Below are 15,435 nucleotides of genomic sequence, written 5' to 3' on the forward strand. Positions count from 1 at the left end.
ATCTTACTAAACGCTGGCCTGTGACAGTGTGTTAACACTCTGTCTCCTAACGCCAGGGCAGTCCCCACCCCGGCAAATATTTCATTCGCAGTTCCCTGGCCCACTTCCACTTTTCTAGTTATTAGAGGCCTTTACTACTCTTCTGTGCTTGCCTAGTGTCTTATATTTTAAAAGCATTTTTTACTAAAACTTAGAACTCAAACATATTTTAGACAGCCCCCCATGGTTCATGGGGCAAGAAAATACTTTTTTAAAATCTTTTTTTTAATTGAAGTATAGTAAAATTTACAATGTTGTGTTAGTTTCAAGTGTACAACAAAGTGATTCAGTTATACATATTATTTTCCATTATAGTTTATTATAAGATATTGAAGGGAAAGATACTCATTATTTTATAATAACTTATAAGGGAAAATAATCTGAAAAAGAATATATATATAACTGAATCACTTTGCTGTACACCTGAAACTAACACAACATTGTAAATCACCTATACTTCAATAAAAAAATTTTTTTAAAAATTGAGTATAGTTCCCTGTGCTATACAGTAGTTCCTCGTTGTTCACCTATTTAATATATAGTAATGTGTATTTGAAGAAAATACTTTTTGCTGTGTAATTTGCAAAAGTAAAACTTGAATTCTCCCACGTATCCTGTAGAGTTCTTCATTCCTAGAATAAGCAGTTACTTTGAAATCATGAGAAATTACTGTTTCTAATCTGATAAAAGCTGAAATTGAAGCACTAGTAATCGTGCTATGGGAATTATAGGCGTACCCGGTCCTGTTTCAAATTCTTTTTATTTTACAGAAACTCGTTTTAAAAGTAAACCTCAATAACAAAGAGAAGAGAAAAAATTAGACTTTGGCTTCCCGCAGGCAATTACAAAATAAAGGTCAGTGTATGAGTGGAAAATGACCATAAAAACATTCTTCATGAAATACAGCAGTAGATGCTCCAAATATAACAAGTATATCCATTTGTTTTCAAGTCAACTGTATTTTTTAAAGTACTTTCCCTTAGAATTCTTCAGTAGAAGAATAAAAACTGAGAAGAAAAGAGCCAACTGATATGATAGATTGTTAGAAATATGGAATGGTTCAAAATATTAATGTAATGCTAAGGGTGACCGGGTAACAAATGGTACATTTGCTCGCTGTTCAACCTGGCATAATTAATATTCTAGGTCATGCTTAAGTTCCCATGATGGAAGGTCTGAAGGGGGGAAATTCAAGAAAAATATATATCTATTATATAACTCATTGCCTTTTTTTTTCCTTTCATTTTGACGAGTCAGAATCATAGCCTTTAAAAAAAATCAGTGCTTTCACACCTCATTTGCTGTATTCACCACTGGGCCACCAGTCAGCAGCCGGGCCTGATACAGGGAGGTCAGTAAGAAGCTATTAGCAGAGTCCTCTCCTGAGATTTCTTGGGTCTTATTGAGTTGAATGTTAGCATGACAGTACTGCAAATAACTCAGTTGTAGGCTTCTTCTTTTTTTTTTTTTTTTTTTAACAGTTAGCACAGATTTCCCCATAGTGTTGGTCACTCTAGAAAATTATTGCTGAAAATGAAGTCCCCAAAGCTAGCTTGGCATTAGCCCTTCTGAGTTGTGAAAAATGTGAAAACGGAAAAATATGTCATAGTCCCCGAGGATTAACTTTGTCTTCTGTGACTCATAGTAATACTTTTTAAAAAATCCATAGCAAACCATTATTCACAAAGTGGCTTACAAATTAATGAAATATAGCAATTGAGACAATAGTTCGGGTTGTTTTGTTAACTTAAAGAAATAATAATTAAATGGATACTATATTAATGTAAGTAGATAGGGTCTCTGCTTGCTGTAGGGATTGAGGGGGGCTGGACCGTTTTCATTGACAAAAGTTAGCCAAATGTATTAAATTAATTTCTAAAATACTGACACCTTGAAGATTTTAAATGATACATTTTCCATTCAATTAAAATATATTTTCTATCTATATATGATTTAAATTGCAAAGAGAATACACATGAGGAGATCTCCATATAGGTTGCAAAATATAATTTAAGAAAGCTATCATGTCTACTGATCTATTTGCATTTCCCATCTAGCCTATGTATACATGTGCATGCAAATGTGAAGGAGATCAAGGAAGATTTCTAATGGGGGTAAAGTTAATAGCTGGTAGCAGTTATTCAGGTAGATAGATATTTTAAAATGGTAAATTATAATCTAGTTATATTGTATGCATTTTACCATTTTAATCTGTAAGATTATGGTAATGATAAACTAACAGACTTCAGTTAATTAGGTCATCACTAAACAGAATGGTATTCTCTTATATCTCTTTCATAGACTATGTAGATTTAGTTCTATTTTATGTTAGAATAGTCTTTTTAGTATAAAATTTATTGTTTTTCTCATTACAATTGATATAGTCTCATATTAGAAAATCACCCTAAAAATCATCTTAAAAATTACCATCCACTTAAAAATTACTGTTCACCAAAAGCTATTTTGAATACATATGTGTATTAATTTTCTTACATTAACATCATTAAAAATATCTGTTTACGTGTCCACCTTGTTCTGTATTTAGTATTATAGTAAGAGAATGTTAACATGACATTAAAAATGGTGTATACAATGCCTATAATGTTTCCAATACTTTTATCTTATGTAAATTGTATAGGGAAAAAAGTCTCAAAGAAGAGCCAATTCAAGAAAAAATTTAAATAGGTAAATATATTTACATTAACTTTTTCCTTAGCATAGGAAAAATTTGAATTGAAGATGACTCAGTGGGTCTGTGATAATTTAGTTCTAGATCACAATGTATTCAAAAGCAAATTAAACCTGAAGTGTTAAGAAAGATGAAAAGGATTTAATCTATAACTTTGAAGGAAGTCAATCAGATTTTGAAATAAACTCAAACATTTTACTAAAATATTTATCAGCTCAAGAAAGTAAGAGTAAAATAGAGACTTTATGGGCCCTTCTGAACAGTGCATTGTTTTTCTACATAAGCATTTAGCATTCATTTTTTGAGTGTCTGCTATGTGTTAAGCACTTTGCTAGGCCCTGGAGATGCAAAAATACCTAAAATAGAGTCCCTGTGCTCCAGCAGCTTGCTTAGGGAAGATGGACACACACAAAGATAATTTTGAAACAATGTAATAAGTAGTGTGATAGAGTTGTCCCCAGGCTATTAAGGAAGCATTGGGGATAGGACATGGAATCTAGCCTGAGTTGGTATTAGTTAGTGGTTTATACTTACTGAGGAGTTAGGCTAGAAATATAAAATTTCCTAGCATAGTTTTTCAAAGACAACTACCGTAGATAGTCATAATACTTTGGACTTGCTTATTCCAAGAGGTAAATATAACAACCAGAAATATTTATGGATATGATGGTGGCATAAGAGAAAAGCACATTTTTAGGAAAAACCAGAGAGGTTTAATGGATACATTCTTTACATTAGTCTAGAATGTCTACAGAGCAACTAAACAAGTCATCCTATCGTTTAAAATATAGCTTTTCTTTATGAATATGCATTTGTATATAGGAAAGGAATAAAATATAGTTCTAAGCAGTTTGTATATTCAAAGATCATTGAATTTTCAGAGAGTGGAATGTGCTAAACCTGAATTTAACATTTAACCTGCATACATCTATTGAACCTCCATTGCATAGCAGTCACTGTGTTAAATAAGTCTGGACTATTTTGATGCCGTGTGTGACAAGGTCAGTGATAGACAGCAAGGGTAATGTGATGATATAGAAATAATGCTCCTAACCATGTGAATGCAACTCATTAAATACGGGTGTTATTTTGAATGATTGTATACATATGTATACACATACATATATATACACACGTATGTTTGTATATAATATATATATACATATACCAGTTTATTATTTTAAAGAACTTAAAATGGTGGCCATTAATTAGGCTGTATAATGAATAATCTTTCAAATAATCAAATATTTATTAAGTTCATACTTTGTACCTGAAACTGGTTCAAGCATTATATATTTGAGTTTGTGTGAGTGAACGTATGACTTACAGAGCTGGTTAAGTATACCTATACATAGTTAATGGTTAGAATACAAAATGAATGCCTTAAGGTCCTGTTATTTTTTTTCTCAAATACAATTATATCAAATATGCCATGTGTAGCAGATAGAAACTATAGTTTCTATTAGTTGTTTTTAACATGTTTAGTCTTCAACCATGAATCATTCTGAAATTGTTGGTCTGGGGACAAAGTGTATTTTGTAATATCCTTAGACTAAAGTCCTCCTCTAATTAAGAACTAGAGTTGTAGTTTAACATAGTCCATAAACATATGAAAATTTGTTTGGTACAACTTTATCTTCCCTTTATTCTATGTGAAAATGAAGGATAAAAATCAAAATGATGGGCTTCCCTGGTGGCGCAGTGGTTGAGTCCGCCTAACGATGCAGGGGACACGGGTTCGTGCCCCGGTCCGGGAAGATCCCACATGCCGCGGAGCGGCTGGGCCCGTGAGCCATGGCCACTGAGCCTGCGCATCCGGAGCCTGTGCTCCGCAACGGGAGAGGCCACGACAGTGAGAGGCCCAGGCCCGCGTACCGCAAAAAAAAAAAAAAAAAAATCAAAATGATGTTGTTCTTCTTTAGATTCCAGGTATATACAACTCACCTTTCAGAAAAGATCCTGATCCATGGGAGTTGCGGTTACAGCAGGCAAAGCCTTTAACACACCGAAGACCTAAAGTGAAGCCGAAGCACTCCGTCAGCCTTAGCAGCTGGCTGGCTTGCACAAGTGCCCGGTCCTTTCCTCGGTCCGGAATTCTGCCACCCATTGATAGGAAACGATGTCAGGTACTCATTAGTCTTTTTTTTTTTTTCAGTTTAACTTTTCTGTCTTCGTACTTTTATTATTCACTTTTTTCTTTTTTATTGGAGTATAGTTGCTTTACAACGTAGTGATAGCTTCTGCTGTACAATGAAGTGAATCAGCTATATGTATACATACATAAGAATTGTGTCAGTGATCGTATTCTGTTTTTTTAAAAAAGTTATTGTTTTGTCTTTGTGGAATGAAAAGAAAATTAATTTTTTACAGAATCTAATTTTTTTTTTTTTTTTGGCTGTGCTGTGCAGCTTGTGGGATCTTAGTTCCCTGACCAGGGATTGAATCTGGTCCATGGCAGTGACAGCGCCAAGTCCTAACCACTGGACTGCCAGGGAATTCCCAAGAATCTAATTTTAAATAATAAAAATGAAGTATATTTAAAATATATATCAAAGAAATAAATATTTCCTTGGCATTGAATTTTATTGTTCTGGGTGTGAAATTAACATGTAGGATTTTTGGCTAGGATGTAGCCTTTTTATGTAACAATACTGTAATAACTGTACTTGTTATAACCTGTTGTTGCTAGAAAAATCCTATGTATTATCAAATTTATTTAATTTAGCCTCTCATCTGATGGTTCATATGATTCTATACATTTGTAAACATAATTTGCCTGGGAGTCATTTAAAAAGTATAAGCTGGAGAATTAAAGAGGGCCCAAAACAATGCAAAACTCAAGCAAAGACAAAATCTTCACTATGGATTAGAATATAGCATGATTGGCAAATGACTTCCTAGGGCTAAAGGGTGGAGTGGGATGGGTTGTGATGATTGTAACTGTCCTAAAAGTTCCAGAGAGCAACACTTCTGTCACCCCCAGAGAGCAGTTCTGTCACCCCCAGGACTGCTGCCTCTTAGCTTCTTACACAGGCTTGCCTCTGTGTATCTACTGCTGTATAATAAATTATATTATGTATAAAGCCTGATGGCTTAAACCAACACACGTTTCTTTTCTCACAGTTTCCATGGGTCAGCGTTGTGGGTACAGCTTAGGTGAGTGCCTCTGACTCAAGATCTCTCATGAAGTTGCTGTCAAGGTGTCAGCCGGGACCGTGATTTCATATAAATGCTCAGCTGTGGAGGAAGGAGAGGAGGGTAGGGAGATCCTCTAGTAGGGTCACTCACATGGTTGGTTGTTTCCCTGTCTCTGTCTCTCCTCCCTCAGTCTCTATAGCGCTCCCCTCCCTGGAGGAGAGAAGTGCCAAGCTTCTAATCACTTGGTCTTTCTGGTGACCAGTCTCACCCAGAGGCTATCTAGGGACTCCAGCCTAAGTCACCTTATTAGCTTAAACTCAGGTGTATTCTTGTTATGAGTAACAAAAGATACTCCTAGCATTGGGAAATTGCAAAGGTTTTAGGAGCTCTGTGCCAGGAACCAGGGACAAAGACCAAATATATATATATATTTTTTGGTACGCGGGCTTCTCACTGTTGTGGCCTCTCCCCTTGCGGAGCACAGGCTCCGGATGCACAGGCCCAGCGGCCATGGCTCACGGGCCCAGCCGCTCCGTGGCATGTGGGCTCTTCCCGGACCGGGGCGCAAACCCTTGTCCCCTGCATCGGCAGGCAGACTCTCAACCACTGTGCCACCAGGGAAGCCCTATATTTCTTATTATACCCACAATGGTGTAAATATAAAGACACATGGAAAATACATATACATTTATATAAAGGTATACATTCATATGTATGGGGAATACACATCTGTATGGAAGATTTTATATGTGTGTATATACATACACATATACATATACAGGTACACATACCTACATGCATACTCATAAGGTACATTTATCTAACATACCACAAAACAATTATCCCTGCTAATTGTTTCCTTTCCCTTTCCTTCTTTCCCCATCTCCTTCCTCCTTACCCCTGGTCGTCCTCCCCCACCCCCATTATATCCTCTCATCCTTCTTTTCCTTCTTTCTCTTATTTTTCCTTCTTTCCCATCTTCTCTTCCCACCTTCTCTCTTATCATCTTTGACTTCTTCCTTTCTCCCTTCCTTCCCTGCTTTTTTTTTTTTTTCTTTCCTTTCCTGTTTTCACAGAATGGGATTCTTAATGTGGTTTTCTTTGACTGAACCCCATTTCCTGTACTTATCTATAATAAAAAGGTACCCACATCACTGGGGACATTTGAGATTATATATACTACAGTCCAAATGATACTATTTATACTCTAACAGTCTGTCTGCACTTGTGAGGTGAATTTCTTAAATGTGTGAGACAATAATAGCAAGTTTAAAAGTTTTTTCACTATTATTTAAGCTTTGAGAAAAGTTTATAAATACAAGATGACTCTAATGTGGGTTATTAAAAATATAGAAGAATATAAGTATATTTGACTCATAATTGGACTTGATTGAAGGCAAAGAAAGTCAAATATTGGAGAACTGTAGCTAAGAGCCTACGAAGTCTCATAGGTTCAGGTTGAATCCTGAATGGTCTACACATTCTAGGAATTAGTATTTGGAAATGAGTACAATGAGCAGAGTGAAATTTGGGATGCTACCTCATTCCAGGTATGATTGGTATAAGTGATCACTTGAGATCTAAGAGTCTGTCCATAGAAATAGAAGTCAACAGAAGCTTTGGCATAAGAGAACCTTGACAGTAGAGGCCAAGTTTGCTGACTAGGAAGGTGATCTATTAAGCTCAAAGGCAAGACATTAATTGTCTAAGATATAAATGTATGGATCAGGTACTGAAACACATAGAAAAATGGACATTCTTAAGGAGGATTGTGGTCATGAAGATTATAGTTAATGAAAAAAGAAGAGTGGGTCTATTTTATTCTAAATTTTGCTGCTTAAGTAGGGCTTCCTCTTTCATTTCCTAATCTTGTTGGAAATAGCAAGTTCCAGAACAAGTAGTGGAGTAAGCCTCAAATGGGTGCGTGTTATATTGATACATCAACAAAGGTCAGACGGCAGAGATTGGCCACCAAGAAGACTTTATTCCTTGTGAATGCAGGCCCCTTCAAAGTCATAGCCTTAGTCTTTTGTTTATATACTTGATGCTACTGTTGTTCAAAATCTTTTTCAAACTCCTCTAGAAACTAAAAGTAAGAGTAGTAAGATAATAATAAAGCTAGGAGTACAATTTTTGCATATTTACTAGGTTCTAAGTACAATGCTAAGAGTGTTACTTATATTGTCTTATGTATCTTAAGGGCAATTTTGTGAGATAGTTATTCTTCCATCTTACATACGAGGAGAAGAGGTCTAGAGAAGTAATTTGCCCCTAATAACATGACCAAATATTATTTTTCAAACCACAGAATTTGTCAAAGTGAAAGATTAAAAATCTATAGAAAATATCCTCTTTTGATTTCTTAATCCTGAACTTGGAATCATGTTACTGTATCTTTAAAAAGTAAAGTTCCAATAAAAATCCATTAACTACTTTCAAATATAGCAATCCTCCTATCCAGCTGTGAAAAGTACTAGATGATACTTATTTGCCATTTGTGTTATTTACGGTCCATGACTTTTATGGTAACTGGTTCCTATTATTGGTTTCTATTAACGTAAAACATAAGTGAACATAAATGAGGCGTGAATCATTTCTTTTTATTAGCCCCCCAGTCTTCACTCACTGCTTGCAGTAACTCCAGCTGCGTCTTGTTAGTGATAACCTATTTAAAGAAGAGATCTTTAAGGACAAGGGATATGATTAGAAATCTTTGTCTATTTTATATCACTTCTCTCCTGCACAATAAAGGTGACAAAAACAAAATGTAATCGATGGCACAGCAAAATCTCGAGCCACCTCCGATTTGTATTGTGTTTCATACGATACTAACTAGATAACCAGTGGGTACTAGTAACTAATATAAGTAACTACTAATTTAAAGGTGGAATATGTTGTAAACCCCTTCACACCATTGCAACTTATGAACTTTGCTATATGTTTGTGTCATTAAATGGTCGCTATTGTATCAGAGTTATTAAGCAATAGAATTTAGAATTTAAATAAAAACACTTAAAATAATTTAAAATATGGCCCTTCTATATTTTGGAGGAGGCCACCAGTTAAATGTAAGACTTGGCATTCACCTAAAAGCTTTATTTTAATGAAAAAAAAACTTGCCGTCTGATTTCTATCTATTTGAAAACTGTGCCCAGGGTCTTTTCTAATATTTTTGCTTACTCAAAATGGGAGTGAATTCTTTTTAAATTATAAGAAACGTGCTTTTTAAAATTAGAAAACAAAGCAACTCTTATAACTACAAGTTAACTAGTTCTAGCATGAAAACTCTTTTGATGTAAGTGGGGAAAATTCTGCCTAATTTAAAACATTTTTAGTATAATCACTTGCACTTGTGTGAACGTTTCTTGAAGATGTGGTGCTCTTACTTCATGTGTTTTCTAATTCAGAGAAGAATAGGTTGTTCTTTAAAAATAACCTAGTAAATACTACTTGTTATTCTTTGTAGATATTCAGTAGCCTTGGTCATAAATCACAAACTATCTACCTCACCCTTTCTTGTCAGGGACCCTTCCGCGATGTCTCTGAAGTGTGGGAACAGCGCTACAAGCCTCTGGAACCGACGCTGCGAGTGGCTGAACCGATGGATGGGCTAAATGAGGCCAGAGCACAGCTCCAGAGACAGGAATGGACGCGAAATGTGAATGACAATATGTGAGTTCTTAGCTTAAAAAAAGTAGCTGTACCATGTTTGGTGCCTGAAGTATTTTTAATATTTTCTATTTCCTAGTATTGTAGAGAATCTTTTATTTGTGAGAAAAGGAATCTTTTATTTGTGAGAATAGGTCACCCCTGACCTATTCAGAAGCAACCATTTTTCAATATGCAAGTGTTTTAGATAAGGTCGATATTGATGATGATATTGATTTTATACACACACACACACACACACACATACATACATATTACTCAAAGGGAAAAAGGAAAGAATGAATGGCATTTCATGGGGATAAGTGACCACCATCCATGCATCTGTGAAGATAATTTCCTTAATTATCCAGTGAAAGTATTCATATTTCTGATGCTTCTATAATAAGATCCAACAGAACAAAAACATTGTTCTTAACGTGAACTAAATTTTACTTGGATACATTGATATGGCATTGTAGTTTTAATAAATCAGGTACAATGAAAGAGTTTAGTTTCTTCACCACTGAGGAACATGATTGAGAAAGATAAAGGGCAATCTAAGAGCATATGCAATTTTAAATTATTATATTAGCATCACTGATTTGGGTCTCAATTCATCCATCTTTCTCCAAGGCACTTCCTCTCTCTTCAGGCATTTGTCATCAGTAGTTATATGCAATTTATAAACAGACAATTTAAAATCTAGAAAAGCTTTTAAAAATTATTATTATTATTCTATAAGATATCTTGTAATTATCTTTGTAATATATCATAATTATTTACTATTATATATACTAAATAATAAAAAGGCAATTATATTATTCTAATTTAAATTATTATAATTTAATATATTATGTATTATAAATAATTATATGTCAACTACAACATATAAACTGCAGTTACTTATTTATATAATATATACTATGCACTAATCATCATATTACATATGTTATATAATAATAATTCCAAAATACATTACAAAGTATGTTTTGTTATATAAAGAAACTAGAATTACCTCTTATCCAGCATGGTGGATTTTGGATAGTTTTATCAGTCAGAAGGGATATATAATATGCTTTATTTTAATCATACATTTCTGAAGAGACTCTTGAAAAATAAAAATTTTTGAACAAACTCATATGAAAGATAAAATTGGCAAGTATCTCAAGTAATTTTCATAAAGTTTTTCATTTTATAGCAATTACTTGAAGTGAGATATTAGCTATAGAGTGTTCAGCATATTCTTTCAATAATTGAATGAGTTACCCAACACATAATGAATAAGAAAATAAGAAACATTTTTTTCCAGTTATTTTGGGGAGGTAGATTTCTTTTAGTAAAGAGATTATAGAAGATTAGTGCTGCTCGACTTAGTCAAGCAAAATGTGCAATTTAGTGATGAATATCAAAAGAGTTATATTATTCAGAATTATTTTTCTATTTTCAGTGATGCCAAGGTTTATGAAATAACAAAATTAACTTCTCAAATAATTGACCACATTGATATTGCTACAGAAATCACTGTGTATAAAAGATACTGAAGGGCTTCCCTGGTGGCGCAGTGGTTGAGAGTCTGCCTGCCGATGCAGGGGACGCGGGTTCGTGCCCCGGTCCGGGAGGATCCCGCGTGCCGCGGGGCGGCTGGGCCCGTGAGCCATGGCCGCTGAGCCTGCGCGTCCGGAGCCTGTGCTCCACAATGGGAGAGGCCACAGCAGTGAGAGGCCCGCGTACCGCAAAAAAAAAAAAAAGATACTGAAGTATCCTTTCTTAGTATTTTCCTTGATAAACCTGGAAAGAGCAGATATCAACGTTAGTCCCAAAGAAAGGTGCTCAACTTTTACTTTCTGTGGAATACTTGTAAATATCTTCAACCTCTGCAGTGTTGCTGATGACCCTTCACCTTGAACTGAAAAGCACTTTTAGGATAACCAACCAATCAGGAGCAAACCAAGTTGGGAATGCTAAAGAAATTACTTACAGATTTGAAGCTATCATGTTTTTAGTGAGGAGGCTAAGCAATGGGTTTTAACAGCTAGCCTATGGATAATCCACTTTTTCAGAGAACTGAAACTATTATTTTGTAGCTTCTTCTGAATCCATTTTGGTTTCCATATACTGGATAACATAAATGTATCTTGTGATACAAAGATACATTTGTGAGGCAAAAGAAATGTTAGAAATTTAGGTTTTGTATCTTTCAGATAATAATTTTGTGATAGAAATTAGGCCAAAAGTCTACTTTTGTCACAGAGATACATGGTTTAGTAATGAGAAGGATCGTTTTTGGCCACGTTACCAATTTCACCTGTAAGGAATTGAGGGCAGTGCCTTTGCCATCCAAGGGCCTTAACTGGGAACCCCCTATCTAAAGCCAGGAAGGTAGAGCTTTTTATTTCTAACCTTAAGGATTCAAAGGGTGGCCTTATATCTGAGGATATGACACATTTAGCTATTTTGTTTCCATACCTTTATGAAAATTGCACTGTGGTAATAGTAGAAGGTTGGGCTTTGGAACTAGATCTGTGCGAGCTCAAATCTAGACTGCGTTACACAACAGCAGTATAATCTTGGGTAAGTAACTTAGCCAGCCTGAGCCTCTGTTTCCCTGTCTGTAAAATGGGGAGAGGAATGTTATCTTAAAGGTTGTAATGAGGATTGAATGAGATAATGAGTATAAAGTACCAAGAACATAGCAGAGTTTTAATAGAAGATAATTATCATCATGTTTAGTATCTGCTACAAGCATAATAATTCTGCATCTAAGACATCAAACTGTGGGTAGGAAACCACAGATTCCACAGATGGGCTGTATTTTATCTACTAGCCCTGGGAACCAGAAATTAAGGAGGACCACAGGCAGAGCTCTCATAGGCCACTCATAGAAGATTTCTTATTAAGGTTCTGAAAGACAGATTTTCTGAATGTGTTAGTTTGCTAGGGCTGCCATAACAAAGTACTATAAACTAGATGGCTTAAACAACAGAAATTTAATGTCTTATGGTTCTGGAGGCTAAAGTCCTGGATCAAGGCCTCAGCAGGGGTGATTTCTTCTGTTCCATCTCTCCCGTAGCTTTTGATGATGGCTGAATCTTTGGTGGTCCTTGGCTTGTAGAAGCATCACCCCTATCTCCGCCTTCATCTTCACAGAGATACTCTTCCTATGTGTGTGTCTGTCCAAATTTCCCCTTTTTATAAGGACACCAGTCAGACCAGATTAAGGGCCCAGCCTACTCCAATATGACTGCATCTTATAATACCCACAACGACTGTATTTCCAAATAAGGTCACATTCTTTAATATATTCTTTAAAACAAGTATAGGAAGTGGGACAGTAACATTTTACATATAGAGTATGGAGGGTTTTTTGGAAATCGTTTAAAAACTGTTCTTATTCCTAAAGAAACTCAATTTTCTCATGCCTCCTTGAAGAAAATTATTTTCATTATTCACATGTCAATCTTTACGAAGCCAAGAAATTAAATAAGCAGTTAGTAAATAATTGTCCAGTAACCTTTATGTGAGGAGCTCTCGGCTAGATATTATAAGAAATATAAAGGAGTATTTATTGATTCAACAAATGTTTGCATGTCAGGAAGAGTTCTACGCTCTCGGAATATAGCACTGAATAAAATAGACAAGTCTCTGGCCTCATGAAACTTCTGTGCTTCTAGCTTTAAACTGAACCAGAAAACCTAATGAAGTTCAGAATAAGTATCATTTGCAGATAAGCACTTGAAACTAGTCAAGCGTGTGTTAAAGACAGTAAGTGCCATGAAAAAAAAAATTTTTTTAATGTAGAGTTTGCTCTGTTCTCTGATGACCTAGGAAGGTGTTCTTCACAGCAAAGGAACTGAATTGAGTTCTGTGGAAAGAGACGTTTAAGATTTTGACAGAGAAAAGAAGAGAAAGTAGATAAAAAATAGGTTGATGGTATGGGGAAAAATGATGGTAGAACAATGAGAAGACCAATTTGACAGAAACTCATTTTTACGTGAGAGGCAATAGAAAGAAAAGTGGTAGGAGGCTTCAAGGCCAAGGATTTGAGGGTTTATCTGTAGATAATGGAGAACTATTTAAGGCTTCTGAGTAAGAGGATGTTAGAAGCAGAATATGAATTTGTTGATTGTATTTGAGAAGAAATATGCTGGAGGGAAGGAAACGCATTAGGAGAATATTGCAGTACTTTCGGTGAGAGGTAACGGGATAGAACTAAGGTGAGGGCAAGATTCAATATTCAACTTTTTCTTTACTTCTCCTTTCTATACGTAATCTCTCTGAGTGATTGCTTCTGTTTGAGAGACTTCAATTCTGTGACAATGATTTCCACTCTGAGATCTTGCTCCTACATTCCCGATTTATATTTTCAGCTGCCATCTTTGTTTGCATCTCCGCCAGATGCCCCAAACTCAGTAGACCCTACTTTGGCCTGCTTCTTCTTGTCTTGAGTGTGAATTGCAGCACCAACTGTCTGCCCAAGTAGGGACTTGTGAATTACCCTGTTATCCTTCTCCGGAATTCTATTGGTCCCCAAATCCTGTCTATTCTACCTTTCATGTATCTCTCAAATTCAGCCACCCCCTTCCCTTACTACTATTGATTTAGTTTAGGACTTATAATTTCTTCTTTTAATTGCTGTAAATCCCATCCAGTCTGCCCATTCAGTGCATTTACCATGACCACACTAGAGAAATTTCAGCAAGCAGTTATTCAGCCCAAATGCTTTTTCATGGCTTTTTATCAACTACAGGATAAATCTTAATTCTTTATTTTAAGACTCAAGGCCCTTCAGGATCTGATCCAGGCTTATTTCTCCAGCTAATAGGCTGCCAGGTTCCCTAAGAAACTCTGCGTCTGGAGCTCCTGGGCTGTTATCATTTCTCTTTATATCCATGCCCTCTTCTGCTTCCATTAAGGAGTTTCCTACCTCCCTTGGTTTACTCATTCTGCTCAAATCCACTTAAAAAAATAACAAAGGATTGTTTCTTTACATTTAAAAAAATGGAAAGAGCAGCACATGTTTGTTTTAGGGTTTTTCAGAGAGCATATTAAGAATTATTTTCAGATGTAAAATGGGACCATGCAAGTTGCCTAGATGAAGTGGGGAAAGAAGTCATTATCATTAAGAGATGGAAGAAACAGAAGGCCACGGCACCAGAGCTATCAGAGCAAATGTTTAATTTACCCACTAAGATGGCAGAGGTGGAGTGGCGTGATCATAAATCCGGTGATATAGGCTGATATTGGCTTCACCAAAGTCTTATGAGAGGGGCTAAGGTCCTATATGTTAATACCGTCTATTAATTGTAAACATCCTGGCTTAATACAGGAGACTGTAATTATGCAGACTGTAACCGTATCCAAAATGGAGTGGTTTAAGACATTGCAGTGGAAGTCAGTGCTAATCTCTGCACTGGTAGGCAGAATAATAGCCCCGCGGAGAAGACACATCCTAATCTCAGGAACCTGTGCATATGTCACCTTGTATGATAAAGAGGACTTTGCAGATGTGATTAAGGATTTAAAGATGGGGAGATTATCCTGGATTCTGGACGGGCCCAGTGGAATCACAAGGGTCCTTAAAAGTGGAAGAGGGATGCAGAAAGAGATTTGACTTACATAAAAGGTCAGAGTGATGCAACGTGAGAAGGAAAACTCATCTTTGCTAGTTTTGAAGATGGAGGAAAGGCCACAACCAAGAAATGCTGGCAGTCTCTAGACGCTGGGAAAGGTAAAGGTAAAGAAATGGATTCTCCCCTAGAGCCTCCAGAAGGGATGCAGCCCTCCCAGTGCCTTGATTTTAGCCTAGTGAGACCCATTTCAGACTTCTGACCTTCAGAACTCTAAGATAGTAAATTCATATTCCTGAAGCCACTAAGTCTGTGATGACTTGTTACAGTAGAAATAGAAAACTAATCCAAGTG

The 15,435-nt window shown here is 35.9% G+C and overlaps 1 protein-coding gene across 1 annotated transcript in view; it reads left to right on the forward strand.

Moving 5' to 3' along the window:
- The window catches only part of SPATA17 (spermatogenesis associated 17), a 185,883-nt gene that overhangs the window by 108,543 nt on the left and 61,905 nt on the right, over nucleotides 1-15,435 (forward strand). Inside the window, exons 7-8 of the mRNA XM_029229840.1 lie at nucleotides 4,651-4,854; nucleotides 9,390-9,538. Coding sequence (XP_029085673.1) covers nucleotides 4,651-4,854; nucleotides 9,390-9,538 — 353 coding nt within the window. The remainder of the gene's footprint in view (nucleotides 1-4,650; nucleotides 4,855-9,389; nucleotides 9,539-15,435) is intronic.

This window comes from Monodon monoceros, unplaced genomic scaffold, assembly GCF_005190385.1.
Source record: "Monodon monoceros isolate NGI ecotype Baffin Bay Population unplaced genomic scaffold, NGI_Narwhal_1 Super_Scaffold_18, whole genome shotgun sequence".
Lineage (NCBI taxonomy): Eukaryota > Metazoa > Chordata > Mammalia > Artiodactyla > Monodontidae > Monodon > Monodon monoceros.